Source organism: Camelus dromedarius, chromosome 16 (assembly GCF_036321535.1).
Source record: "Camelus dromedarius isolate mCamDro1 chromosome 16, mCamDro1.pat, whole genome shotgun sequence".
Lineage (NCBI taxonomy): Eukaryota > Metazoa > Chordata > Mammalia > Artiodactyla > Camelidae > Camelus > Camelus dromedarius.
This window is the reverse complement of record NC_087451.1, coordinates 40,416,155-40,430,608: the sequence shown is the minus strand read 5'-3', so window position 1 is coordinate 40,430,608 and position 14,454 is coordinate 40,416,155. Positions and strand designations below refer to the sequence as shown.

Genomic DNA, 14,454 nt, shown 5'->3' with positions numbered 1-14,454 from the left:
AACTAGATCTTTGAAGAAATACCTATTTTTAAACTGTTGATTAAAAATAACCTAGTAACTTCAACAAATGGATAATTTACTTAAAGTGTGCCACTTACTGAGAGCATAAACCTAGAATCAGTACCCAAATTGACCAGAAATTATTCTAATTGCCACCTTAGTTTAGTAGTAGCCTAGGTAAAGTTCTGAAGCAGCAGTCTCTCTGTGAATTTTCTTTATCCTTTTTTTTAAACAAGTGTATTCAGCTATATTTTACATATCATAAAGTGTACCCATTTCAAGTTAGTCACCCAATTCAGTAATTTTTAGTATATTTACCAAGTTACACAACCAAATCAGTTTTCATCATCCCAATAAAATCTCTCATGTCTGTCTAATGTCAATTTCATCCCCAGCCCCAGCCCTGGGCAACCACTTACCTACTTACTATCTCTGTAGGTTTACTTTTTCTAGGCATCTCATGTAAATGGAATCATACAATATGTGGGTCTCTTGTATCTGGCTTCTTTCACTTAGCATAATGTTTTTGAGGTTCATCTATGACATAGCATATATCAAAAGTTTGTTCCTTTTTATTGCAAAATGTATTCCATTGTATATCTGTACCTCATTTTATCTGTCAATTCACCAGTTGGTGGACACTTAGATTTTTTCCCATTTTTTAGCTATTGTGACTGCTGCTGCTATGAACATTCTTGTGCACGTCTTTGGACATATATTTCCTTTTTTTTTTTTATCTTGAATAGATACCTAGGATTGGAATTGCTGGATCATAGGATAAATTTGTGTTTAGCTTTTTAAGAAACTGCCGAACTGTTTTCCAAAGTAGCTGCACCACCCACAGTGACTGGGGATTCCTGATTCTCCACCTCCTCTCTACCATTTGTTGTCTTACCTCTTATCATGGTTATTCTAGCAGATGTGAAATGCTGTCTTGTGGTTTTAATTTGCGTTTTCCTCATGACTAATGATGTTGAGCTTATTAACTATTTATCTTCTTTGATGAAATATCTATTCAAATCTTTTGTGCATTTTTTATGGGTTGTTTGTCTTCCTGTTATTGAGTTGTAAGAATTTGTTGTATATGCTAACTGTATAATGTGTGTAAATATTTGATAAGACCACAACCTTTGGTAGTTTAAGCGATTAGTTATCTAAATCAGTTTTTAAAATAAGTTGTATTAGTTCAGGAGGGTCCTCTCCTCATTTGAGTTCTCGATACACATATTTTCCTTTACTTTCTAGTGTATACATAAAAGTGGGTCCCCAAACTGGAAGAAAATCAAATATTCAGATCTTCTTGATAAATAGGAATAATTGAGGATTTCAAATATGAGCTGAGCTTGAAAAAAGGGAAAAAAATAAGTATGTTTTTACTTACTGAATTGTTCTAAGCATATGAACAGTGTCTGGCAGCGAGGTGCAAGGAAGTTGGTGATGAATGCCAATAATAAAAGGCTTTGTTTAAATCCAACTTTTAAGTTTCCCTTCTTTTTTAAACTTTATCTCAGTATGAATAATAGAATTATTATTTTAGAGACCAAATAATGTTAACTGATAATATGAAAATACAATTTACATCAGTTTGGAAAAAATCTGGTGGATTAGTTGTATAAATGGTCCTTGCTGTGTTAGAGACTTCTGCCCACTTAGGGGAAGGAAGTATCCTCTTTAGCCTGAACTCGTTGGTATCTGTAAGGGGCACCATCTGTCAGGACCGGGAAATTGTGAAGGAACTATGTAAAGTCCTTGAGGCTGCTGCTGGATTGCGCTCTACAGAATAAAACTGTTTATGTTATTCCGTAAGATCCTTGATTTTTAAAAGAATAGAAAGGACGTGTGGCTTTTATAACACTTTCATTTGCAGGGAATGGAGTCAGCACATATGAAAATATTTATGGTGATTTATTATTTTTAAATATTTTCTGAGCTTTTAACTCACTGCAACATAAATGGAAGAAATATATGTAATGAAATTTTTAAACAGTCATATACTTCTTATTAACTACTCAAATAGAAGTCTAATTAATATATAAATATATTGATCGATTAGATTTAGCTGCATACCTTTAGAAACATAGACTCTTAAACAAGTGAAGTCTATTGTTAATGTATCAATTAAAAGCTCCATATACCACATATGAAGATAGTACTATTTACTGAAAACATAAAAATTTCTGAATGATGAATTACTTGAATGATGAAGTCATTAAAGGTGAGTTTTGGCAATCTAGCATTAAGATTTGGGGTTTTCCTGGAGCAGCTCAGTTGTCTTTTATTGTTTTCAAAATGTAAATCATGGTTGCATATGAAATTTTAAGCATGTTGTGTTGGAAAGAAGTAGAGAACCCTTGTGGACTTGTGGTTGCATGGCAGAAATTACCAGAGTAGGCTATCTGTGGTTATCCTTGATGTCTTAAAATGATATTGGCAGTGAATTGGAGGGATATGGGAAACAGGAAATGTTCGCTTGCAGCAGCTGTCCTCAGTACTTTGTGTGAAAATGAAGAATCTATCAGGGAAAAGTACTAACAGAATTCAGTTAAAATATAATTCTCACCATCTACTTGTTAATGTTTGGAGCTGCACATTTTCCTGAGAAAAGGATCTTAAGAATCAGGTAAATGCAAAATGGGAATCCTGGGGGATTTAAATGAATCCAATCAGAAACTGTAATAAAGATTTTATACCTCCCCCCCCCAAAAAAAAACCATCAGAAATGGATTTTTTAGCAGTCAGAAAGTTGGTTTTATGAATCATGGGTGTAAAGGACAGCAGAATGGCTGCTTGCCCAGGCTGTAGCAAACATAAAGTGTCATTTCAGGCTTGGGTCAGTCAGAATGGCAATTGTGCTACTAAAATTTGTTTGCATGAGTGGCAACTGATATAAGAAGAAACAATTTATACTGGTTTCAAACTCTGTAATATAGAGTTGCCTCTGGAATGTTTTGTACCAAATGTTGTCTGCTGGATTTTTTTCTGCCCACTTGTGTATTAAATTCAAAAAGTATGTCAGTTAAATGTTCTATAAATGAATCAGCTGTTCCAAGCTGATGAAATCTCTGAAAAATATATGCTCCCTTTTTCCACTTCCCTCTCCCTTCTCTAAGATAAGACTTTTTAATGGCATAGATTTTATGGGCTTACTTTTAAAAAGCATTTTCTTTTTATATAAAATTTTTTACTGTTGATTTGTTTTTATTTCTTCAATTCACTTCAGCTTACCTAGTTATGTCTTATACTTGTATCTGAAAAGTATTCATTACATATTATGATATTAATTTAACTTGACAGAATTATCTCAAAAAAATTGCCAGGACAGTTTCACAGTAAGAGTAGCACTGTAGGGTGGGAATATGTGTATCCCTATAGGCCCATCACTGGTATTTGTATGGGATGGTGATGTACAAGGCATTGTTGCTGTAGCCATCCCCTTCATCCTTAGCTTTCAAATAACCCAGTGGGATAAAACCTAATTCTTTGTTCATTAATTGTTTAAATACAGCCAAAACACAATGTGTATGTTAAATACAATAATTCAGTCATTAGACAAGCATTTATTGAGCATGTACTATAGTATGCCAGGCGCTCTTCAAAGCACTTGAGAATCATCAGTAAACAAAACAAAGATTCTCACTCTCATGGAACTTACATTCTCACCAGGGAAAGTAAAATAAACATAGTATGTAAATAATTTATATAGTACGATAGAAAGTGTTATGTGTTATAGAAAAAAGTAAAAGAGGGATCAGCAGTACCTGAAGGAAGATTATATGAATATCATTGGAGCCAAGCATGATACCATTATGATGTCTGTTAAGCATTAAGCAGAGCAATGAGGAAGGTGAGAACAGAGCTAGACAGATTTCTAAATGTAAGTTTAGGGCTAGCCTGAATTTAGTTCTATGTTGAGCATTATATGCTGGGCACTCTGACTTACTCTGAAAAAACAGGGTTATCAAAGATGAATCGGACATTGCCTTCTTGCCCTCAAGAACCTACTATGTACTCTAGTAAGGGAGGACAGGCATGTTAAACAATTACCCGAATAATGCAAGTTCTAATTAGCCGTATGTGTATCAGGATGGTGAAAGGGAGAAGCAATTAATTTTGACTAGGGGATCTGTCAGGGAAACAGAAAAAGTGTCGCCAGAGCAAATTTTGACAATGATTAAGATGCTTGGCAAAGTGTGACAAAAACTTTTTCTCAGAAAGTGTCCTGCAAATGGAAGAGTCAACGACTCAATGGGAGAGTGCAGCTGTGTACAGCTAGTGAAACAAAGGCCACGGCTAACAGAATTTCAGGTCTCTTGTCTGATCTTTCCAGTATATGTCTCATATACCTTTGAATAATATATTTGAAGGAACAAGAAATTTGGAAATGATGAAGCAGAAAGAAACTGAAAATAAGACTAAGGAAAATAATTTATTTTTTTAATGATTTAATAAGGAAAAAGGCAAAAAAATTATTTTGGATTATTTAATGAAATAGTGATAGATCCAGAGAGCAACAAAAAAAGGTATGAATTGCTAAAATAAGAAAAAGAATGAATGTTTTAATAGACTTAGGTAAAACTAACCATAACTCAGTTGCAGTCCAGATTTAAGCAACAGTTCCCCATTAGCTGGTTTCAGATCAAAGCCCTGGATCAGGGCTTTAGAGCTATTGTGCTTAATATTGAGTATCTCTGCTTTCCCTTAGTTTAGTTTGCCTACATGTGTTTGGATTTGTAAAGGAATGAACTGTTATTCAGTTCAGTGATTGCAATATTTGTCTTTTTCTTTTAATGTCGTCTGTCTGAAATTGAGCAATGTGCTCATTCCAAAATGCATTTTTACTACATTTCTTGGTTTTGTGAAATAAAAGAATAAAACAACTGATGTTCATTTTCTTAGAAATTACTATGGTAAAGCTTAGTTTAGTAAAACTTAAGTTCACAACTAAACATTTATATTTTACAAAAGGTACCAATAGCTTTTCATTGAATATAAGAAGTTAAACACGTGAAACAAAGGCTGTGGCTAAAAGTACTCTCTAGATGATTTTTTTAATGCAAAGAAATTAAAATGGATTATGTAACTGTTACTTAATTTAAATCTGTACTCCAAGCATAGATCTCTTTTAGTTTAATCTTTAAAAGATTCATAGGATATAATATATTTTAAAAAACTTTTTTAACACAGCTTTTTGCTCCACTTCATATTGTATATTTCTATATCATTCTGCCTAGTATGAATGAAATACATATTTTCTTTTTAGTAAAACATATCAAATCATTTTAATGTGTTAGCATATAGAATAATTTTAGTAAAAGAACTCTGCTAAAACTTTGCTTTAAAATTATATAATGTACCATTAATACTGCCATAATGATAACCAGAAACTTCTGTCACTCAGCCAGCTGCCACAGTTTCACTTGAATTTTGTTCTAATATAAATAAAAAATTCTCATTGTCATTGATCTTTTCATATTACTCTTAAGCTTAAAAAGTACCTTATAAGTATTTTTCTTATTAAAAAAAAACAAATTTGGGGCTTTTGTTTGTTCTTTTCTTTTGTTTCTTACTGTGGAAAATATTTGAAGTACAGAGATTGACATGCAAGACACTTTACTTTGCACTGACAAGGCCTTTACCGCCCAAGTTTGATCACTGCTCTTTGAAGCCATAAAAAAAAAGAGGGAAAGTGGCAAAGATGAATAAAGGATGAAAATTAAGCCTTTTAAGAAAGAATTAAATCTGTTTAGATAAAAGGGGAGGAGGGTACAATGCAAATAGAACTCACTGTATTGAGAGTCTAGATAGCTGGTTTCCAGGCCTGGCTCTCCAGCGAATGAGTGAGTCACTGTAGATAAGTGACTTCACTGTCTCCTTATCTGTGTATGAGGGGGTCTACTAGATTGGGGTCAGCTAGTATTTTAGGCTTTTAGGGCCATATGGCCTCTGTCAAAACTACTCAACTCTGTGGAAAATGAGTATTTAAACAAACAGGCAGTATGTTCCAATAAAATTTTATTTACAAAAATAGGCAGGAGACCACGTTTCATACACAGACCATAGTTTGCTGATCTCTAGAGTTGATGGCCTTTAAAACTCCTTTTACATCTTTCTGTGATACTGCTTTATTATCAACATCACATGTATGAAAAGGATTGCTGTTCAGTTATTTTCTGTGCTATCTCAGTCAAGGGCTAGTCAGGAGACAGAAACCACATAGAAAAAATTTTAACAGAAAATATGATCGTATAAAGAATTGTTAACTAGGTTCTAAAGAAGTGAAAAGGTAAAAAGAGAACCCAGAGATATCATGGACTTAGCAACTACAGGCAGCAGCTACCACCTCTGAGCCTGTGGGACAAGAAGAGGTTGGGATGATTAAACCATAGAAGCCTGGAGGAAAGGCCCCACAAAACCAAACTCACATCTCTGTGAAGGGGCCCTGCTCAGCTGATGCTCACATATCTGAGCTCCAAGGAGAACTGTGTAGGGATGGGACCCCTGGGTAGGGAAGGGATACACATACACATATGGATAAAGAACCAAACAAAAGAAAACAGACTTTGGTTAAAGCAGAAGAGACTATATTAAACATAAGAAAGAACTAACTCACAGAAGCAGATTAGAATACTTATGGAGATAATGTCATTGTCCGCAGTGTTTTTAAATAAGAGATTAGATAGTTTTCTATTCTGATTAGTTTCCATCTCAGAATGCAGAAGTCAAGATTATTGTATATTCTTCTGATACTGTCTTCCTCCCTCTGGTGTGTAATATAGCTTTCGGCTGCCCTTCCTTGTATTAAATTCCCTGGACTAGCTTTCAAAGACTTTTATTTCTTTGTATAAACTATATGCATAATTTGGATAGATTTCTTTTGTGTGGGATTTCAGTAGATCCAGGTAGACAATTGCAGTAATTGAAGGGTGAGGGGAATACATGTCTCTTGCACTTGTTCTCTCATCCTTTTCTCACTTCCTCTCCCTCTCTTCTATTTTCCCCATCTTTCCTCTCTCTTTTTCAGCTCATGGAGTACTTTGTGCCACTTACTATAACCCACTTTATGTTATTGTTGACTATGTCTTACCTTGACTGGGGATATGGACAATGCTTCATTGGAGCTCAGCTACCAAGAGCTATCCCAGTTTGCTTCCTCTCATCCATTCCTAACAGTCACAGAGGTAGACTGGCAGCTAAGCCAGTGAGGGCGCAAAGAACAGTGCCTGGCACATACGAGGTGCTCAGTAAATAATTGTCACGGAATTACTGAGCTAACCCCCAGCACAGTATCTTACATAGTTGGCAACAAATTGAATTAATGGTTCCATTAATGATTTATAAGCGCTAAATAATCATTTTCTTACAGAAGTTTGAGGTTTCTTTTATTTTTGCTTAAAAAAATTTTTTTTTGTCTTCAGCATTTCCTAATTCTTGACTTCTTCACTTTCTGATCCATTGCTAGTGAACCCAACAGCTCTCAGTATATGGCAGTGCCAGTACCCATTTTCCCCCCTATCTTCTGCCATTTCCTCTCTCTCTTTTGTGACTCGGTTAGGGGTTAAAGGATTTATACATGCAATGGAATGCCATTATTGCTTGATTGTTTCAGAGAGCAACAGAATACTTTTTGAAATTCAAGGACATTGGCAGTTCCCTAAATGCTGTTAGGCAATTCTCCATTGTCCCAGGTGCCCACCTTTCCAATGTGTATATATATATACACACACATGAAAATTATTTTCAGTGTTTTCATATGTCATTCTTTAACATGAAGGGAAAATGTTGAAAATAAAGTTTCGTAGGGTTTTTTTGTTTTTGTTTTTGTTTTTTACAGTTTAATATAATTTGAAACAGATTTCTACACTGATGATGTTTATGTCTTGTTTTACAAATGGGATTTGTGACCTGAAAGAAGCAAAAGCTAATAATCTTTGTTGTCAGTTACTAATGTGTTTGCCAACTTGTTGCTAGTAATCTCATAAGCTCAGGCGTTTGATAGTGATGAAGGAGCTGCAGACGACTCTTGACATGTTTCCCTAGTAGGTGTTCTAGGCACTGATTGAGGACTTTGAGTTGAGCAAACTCTTGGTAAATGTATTTGCTCCAATTCCAAAGTTTGGAGATAGAGACTAACTAAAAGTTTTCTAAACTTATGTATTCTGACTAAACTCTTCTGTCCTGCCAGCCACAAGCTCTGCCCACTTGGAGGACCTCGCTTACCTGGATGAGCAGAGACATACACCTTTGAGAACTTCTCTTCGAATGCCAAGACAGAGCATGGCCGGTGCTCGCACACAACAGGATTTAAGAGGTTAGAGCCACTGGAGGGCTTTGCATGGGGATGCCCAGGGGAAAATGGAAATGAGCAGGAGGCAAAAGGTTCCTTTGTTTCCAATTTCCACACTTACTTAAGCCTCCCTTAAGAAGTGAGCATGTAACCAATTCACATCTGCTGAATCTAGAGGGAAAGATAAGCAAATACATTGTACTCATTGTAGAAGGCAGTGTAGTTACCAACAATTGGAAGCATTGATTCTTTGAAATTCTGAAAGAAAACAAGTATAAAGGGCTGGTTGTGATGGGAGAAATAACCTTTTTAAGGTCCTGGAATTTAGAAGTTACTGTTGACCAACTTCAGCCCTAGCCATGTTGCAGGTGAACTTGGTGCCAATAATCATGAGTTTCACTAGAGAATTTATTTCATTTATATTCTCTGGCCATTACTAGTGACATACAGTACTTTCATTTTCTTAGAATTTTAGTGCTTCTTGTCCTGTCCTGGCAACATCTAAACAACTTACCTTTTCCTACTCAGGCACCTGTTTCTTTACTCTCTATGCATGCTACGTGCTTCTACAGTTGGGAACCTGATCTTTATAAAGGTTTTCATTTTGTTATAACCACGGTCTAGTAGTGAGTTGATGGCCCCAGTGATGGTTTTAGTTCCCAATCCTATCCATCCTGCTTGCCATTTCTTCAGTTAGCTATATACTAGTTGCTTATCCTAGAAAATGGAATTATGTCAAGTGCTACTTTAGTGCTGGTAAATAGAGTATATCTGAGACCTGAGTAGATTTAGTCAAAGACCAAATAAATGATTTGTGCTGAGACCAGAATGTGTAGCCCTAATAAAGAAGATTGGATATAGCTGTTGATCAATCTGGACCTTCAGATTTGGTTGAAAATCTGCCACATTGGCATGACCTTGCACCACATTACTGAAAAACATACTGACATTGCTGATTTTATTTTCTGCTTTGCTAGTCATTGAATAATGGATTTTGTACTGCATCGAAATAGAAATTAATGACTGTGTATTTAAGCTGTATATTTTTGATAACTTTTCATGTTGGGTTCTGTTAATATTCGATGGCACATGTCTGCTTCTAGTATCTAAAGATTCAGTAAGGTCTTTAGAATACAACAAAACTCTTTTCTGTTGCATTGAGCTTCATCCTGAACATTGAATAAAACCAAAGTGCATCCAAAGATTTTTCCAAAACATACTTAAATCTTTAGGCACCAGAATAATGCATTCCTTACAAAACTAATTTCATATCCCTTTCAGATAGCATCTCAACTTACTATTTACATTAATTCTAAAGATGGAGTTTGTCCATTGATAAATATACAGTGATACTAACATTCCAGTCCCTTTGAAGTTACCTTTTCTTTCAAGAGATTTTCTTTTAGCAGTCTACACGGTTGGAACATGCCATCCAGATGAGTGCATTAATTCATAAGAGACTTGAGTGTTTACTAAGCAGTATTTTGTCTTCTAAAAGTAACATACTTTAATTTAGAACTTTGAGGCCCTGGACAATAATCTTTCCTCAAAAAGTAACATGTTATCTTGATTACAACTCACAAATGAACTCTGTAGATTATGACATGACTTAAAAGACATTAAAAAGAAAGGAAAGCAAACTTGGACAGACTTTCCTTATGTTTCTGTAGACCTGTTTGGCAAGCCTTTGTAATTTGTGATTATTCTGTCCAAAACATTACCCTTTATTGTAGAAACAGAATCATATTGTTTTCTTGGCATAATATTAAAAAAACATGTCACATCATATTTTCTAATTTTATTTAAAGGAACATACAATTTGCAGTCATATTTCAGTTTTATTTCTTTTCCTAACTCTGGTTATGATTGAAGTAAAACAACTTTACTCAGAAAAAAGTAATAAAGTTATTGAAAATCTTTTTTACTATATATTAAGATATATCTTTCTATAGTACAGGTTTTGTCATTCTATATTTTAAAATATGGAAGTCAAACAAGTATTACAAAATGGTTTTAAAATCATAATTCTGGCTTTAAATGACACTGGATCTTCAGAGAAGGTAGCTAATGGTCATGTACACTGTAGTGTATCAAGGGATCCTAAATTTACTGATTGATTTCAAGTATAGAGATAATCTGAAGTAAAATTCCTTGGATCTATAAAGAGGTGGCAAGCATTTATTGCGCACTTCATAGGCAGTCTTGCACTATTCTCTTTAGAGCAATGGTTCTCAAACTTTTTGGTCCCAGGATCCCTTTACAAACACTTAAAAAATTGTTGAGGACCCTGAAAATCTTGTGTTATATGAGTTGTAACTATTGATAGTCACCATACTAGAAATTAAAACTGAGAAATTGTTAAAATACCTGTTCTTTTTTTTTTTTTTTTTTTAATGGTTGACCCATTATGTACTAACAGCATGGAAGCTCTGGAAAATTCCACCCTACACTTGTGAAAGAATAAGAGTGGAAGAAGACAAATAACCTCTTACTATTACGAAAATAGTTTTGACTTTGTGAACCCCTTGGGGTTTCAAGATCACACTTTAAGAACAACTGGTTTAGAGAATACCATTGTAACTGAAGATAAGTTTTATGCCTTTAAGGACCGTACGGTCTGTTTACAGAAATGTGAAAGAGTGTAGTTTGAGAACTGGTTAAAAGTTATCCATGAACATGGTTTAATATACAGGCATAGTTCACTTAGCAGTTACCTTAATAGTAACTATAATTGTTTGATCATAGTGGCAGTCTTTCGACTGCTGAGGCAGAAGTTGCTGGGGTAACCCACGAACTACAACTTGGATCTTCAAGTTGGGTATTAACATTAACATTTGCTTCATTAATAAAAAGTGTTTTTTTTTTTTTTTATTACTTCCCAAGACAACTGTTTTGAACAACTGTTCTACTAAAATTGATGCTTCCAGGGACCCAGCCCAACAGTGGGGAGAAGGTCACATAAGTGCACTGTCCCGGATCTTACTGCAGCAAGTTAGCTGAGTCCTCGCTGTCAACCATCCAAGAGCTTGAGCTCTAATGACAAAATAGTTACAGCAGATTGTGTCCTAACGTGCAGAGTACATAGCTGGCTAACCTACCACAAGTGCCTTTCAAGTCCCAAAGCCTATGTCCTTGACAGATATTCATGTGAAACCTTAAAGTTTTTAAGTCAAGTTTTTAAAAATTATTTTGGGGTTCTATTTTTTAATTTTAATCACCATTGTGTTAATGTGGAGTCATGCTAGATATTATCTACCTGAAACCTCTCACTCTTTCTGATCATCTTAATGGATTCTTTTTAAACAGAGAAAGACAGAAACTAAGTTTGCTATCCAGTAAAAGGAAAGAAGAAGGTACTGGGTTTTATGGCTAAATGAAATAAATCTTATGACAATATATAAATGGAGCCAGCGGGAGTTAAAATATACAAAGCAAATCATAGCATAATGACTTTGAATAGTAGCTACTTAGGGTAAATTAACAACCAATTATTAATGATAAGACTCTAGAACCTGCCTGATGTTAAATTATAATCACAGTGTTCTACTTGAAGAGATTACACATTCCTAATTAAAACTTCATTTCTCAAGAAATGTTGGTTTTCTTAGGACTTTTACTAAGTCCTATTACATAAATGGCCATTCACAGGCATTGGATTTAGTTAATACCTGTTTTAGTAGATACTAGGTTGGAGGAGATGTATGTGCAAATGATAATCTGACTCATTGGCAGAACTGATGTGAAATTGACCCTGCCACAGTTAACTTGCTTTGTCAAGGCAGAGAATCGAATTTTTATCAAATAAAATCAGTGGCACTGCTTCATGCCATTTGTGAGTTCCCTACTTTTCCAAAACAATGAATCCTTTTTGCAGATGACTAAGATGTATGTCATGGAGCTAATACTCTGACATTAGCTCACTGAGTCATACGTCCCTGAGGTTGTGTAGTCATCTTGATCATTGCCTGGCTAGCTCTCACATTTACAAGGGAATATTTCCATCAGCCTTTTCTATCTCATTATTCATTGTTTTATTTTTATAATATTTACTTTCTTTCTCTTTAGGCGAATCCAAAATCCAGAGATAAAGTTGCATGCACATAACTGCCTACATACAAATATTAGGGTAGATTATAAGCTTTACTTTTGTGAGGTGATCCTCTCAGCCCCAGTAAGCTCTTTTGTGAAGTAGCCTAAAATTTGAAAATGCAATACTCAAACTGGATGTCTCTGAATATTTGCTAGGAACTGATATATGCTTTTTGGAGTAGTCTAGCTGTAACATTTTTAAGCAGATCACTGCTTTCGAAAGTAGCTCCAGATAGGTGCACAGATCTGGTTTTTATATAAACCAGCCATAGTTGGTAAATTCTGTCTTAAACTTTGAAAACCCAAACAGTGGCTAATGCACAACAAAATTCCCTCACAAGACCTGAAAAGGAGAAATACCCTTTGGGGAAGAGATGAGTCTAGAAACCACATAATCTAACAGGCACATACTGACCTCTGGCATTAAATAACACATGAAGAAAGGCTGTGGAGTAACATGAAGGAAATCGTAATCATGATATCTAATTCTGTAAGAGTAAATCACTGAAAATATTTTTAAATGCCTTAAGTGCAATAAAGAAAAGTAAATAACCATTAAGCCATTTTGATGTTTTGATCTAAATTAAATTTAAAGAATCAGCTTCCCAGTTAATCTTTCTATCATTATATTTTCTCCAAAAGTAACTAAATCTTATTAAAGTAACCATAATGACAATAAATTTACTTAGGTAACACTTTGTAAAACATTTTTGATTCAGTAAAATGATCTAAGCATTCCAATCTTGTAGTATGTAATAAAAGATTTTTTATGGACTAGCTTCCCCAGATACTAATAAAATACAGAACTGGAGAATTTCCTTTGTAGGGCCATAGCTATTTCATCAGTGAGCATTCACTTAAAAATGTTTAATCTTAAATTTCAAGTAATTAGCCATTTTTGATTCACCAGTAAAAATTGTGCCTTCAAGACCAACGTTATAATAGCACAAAATTATGTTGGCATAGTTATATAATTCTTTTATGAGCTACTTCACATTTTGAAACCTTTACTGTTTTTACATTTTCCCTGTAATTTGAGGTATTCAATGTGAGGAAACATGTATAAAGTGGTAACATTTGGGGGAGTTAGTTCTTCTGGAGAAATAAAAGTATTTCTTTTACTGTTTTTCAAAGATCATTGTTCCCTTCCTGAAAAGTCCACTCAGCAGTGACTCCAAGTTTTTCTCAACAAATGTTTTCCGATAAGACCGGTGTCAGAAAGCTGAAATTTAATATACAAGTTATTCAAAGACTCAAAGTATTATTTTCCAGGGTAAAATAAGCCTTTCCCCTTTTTTATCCTCACATTAATAGAATACAGTGGACTTCTTAAAACACTAAAGACAGATGTTGAGAATGGGACACTTTTAGACAGATAAAAAATGATAGCTTACATTTATTGGAGTTCTTGTTCTTTATAGACAGTGCTAAGAGCTTTAAACATGTTATTTAATCCTCACAACTCTTTGATGCAAGTAGTGGTAGTAAGAAAACTGGGACTTAGGTTAAATAACTTGCTTAACGTTACATGTCTAGTAACTGACAGTGCAGGGATTCATTTCATATCTGGCAGACTCTTAAGCAACAGGCTATACTATGTCATAGACAGTATAATATAAAAAGCTTTAAGTAGCATAATAATAGAAATACAATGGCTTATTGTAGATAATTCAGTACACTGTGGTGCTAGGGATGAGAAACAGTTGCATATAAACACTAATTGCCAGACGGTGGTTGTTAGGGCCTGCGGGGAGTGGAGAATGGGGAGTTTCTGTTCAATGGGCTTAATGAAGTTTGAGTCATGCAAGATGAAAACATTCTAGAGATCTGCTATACAACATTTTGCTTATTGTTGATCTCATATGCTTATTTGCCATCAAATATCTTCTTTAGTGAATTGTCTCTTCAAATATTTTGTCCACTTTTTTATTGGGTGGTTTCTTATTATTGAGTTCTGAGCGTCCATTGTATAGTTTGGATAAGAGTCCTTTATCAGGTATGTGCTTAGCAATTTTTTCCCAGTTTATGGCTTGTCTTTTCCTTCTCTTAACAGTATCTTTTGAACAAAAGTTTTCAGAAGT

At 34.6% G+C, this 14,454-nt stretch overlaps 1 protein-coding gene across 11 annotated transcripts in view; it reads left to right on the top strand.

Annotated features, from left to right (window-relative positions):
- Positions 1-14,454, top strand: part of TANC2 (tetratricopeptide repeat, ankyrin repeat and coiled-coil containing 2) — a 304,309-nt gene that overhangs the window by 192,339 nt on the left and 97,516 nt on the right. For all 11 annotated transcript variants that reach the window (XM_064495693.1, XM_064495689.1, XM_064495696.1 and 8 more), the window contains one exon: positions 8,183-8,308. In XM_064495693.1, the coding sequence (XP_064351763.1) occupies positions 8,183-8,308 (126 nt within the window). The remainder of the gene's footprint in view (positions 1-8,182; positions 8,309-14,454) is intronic.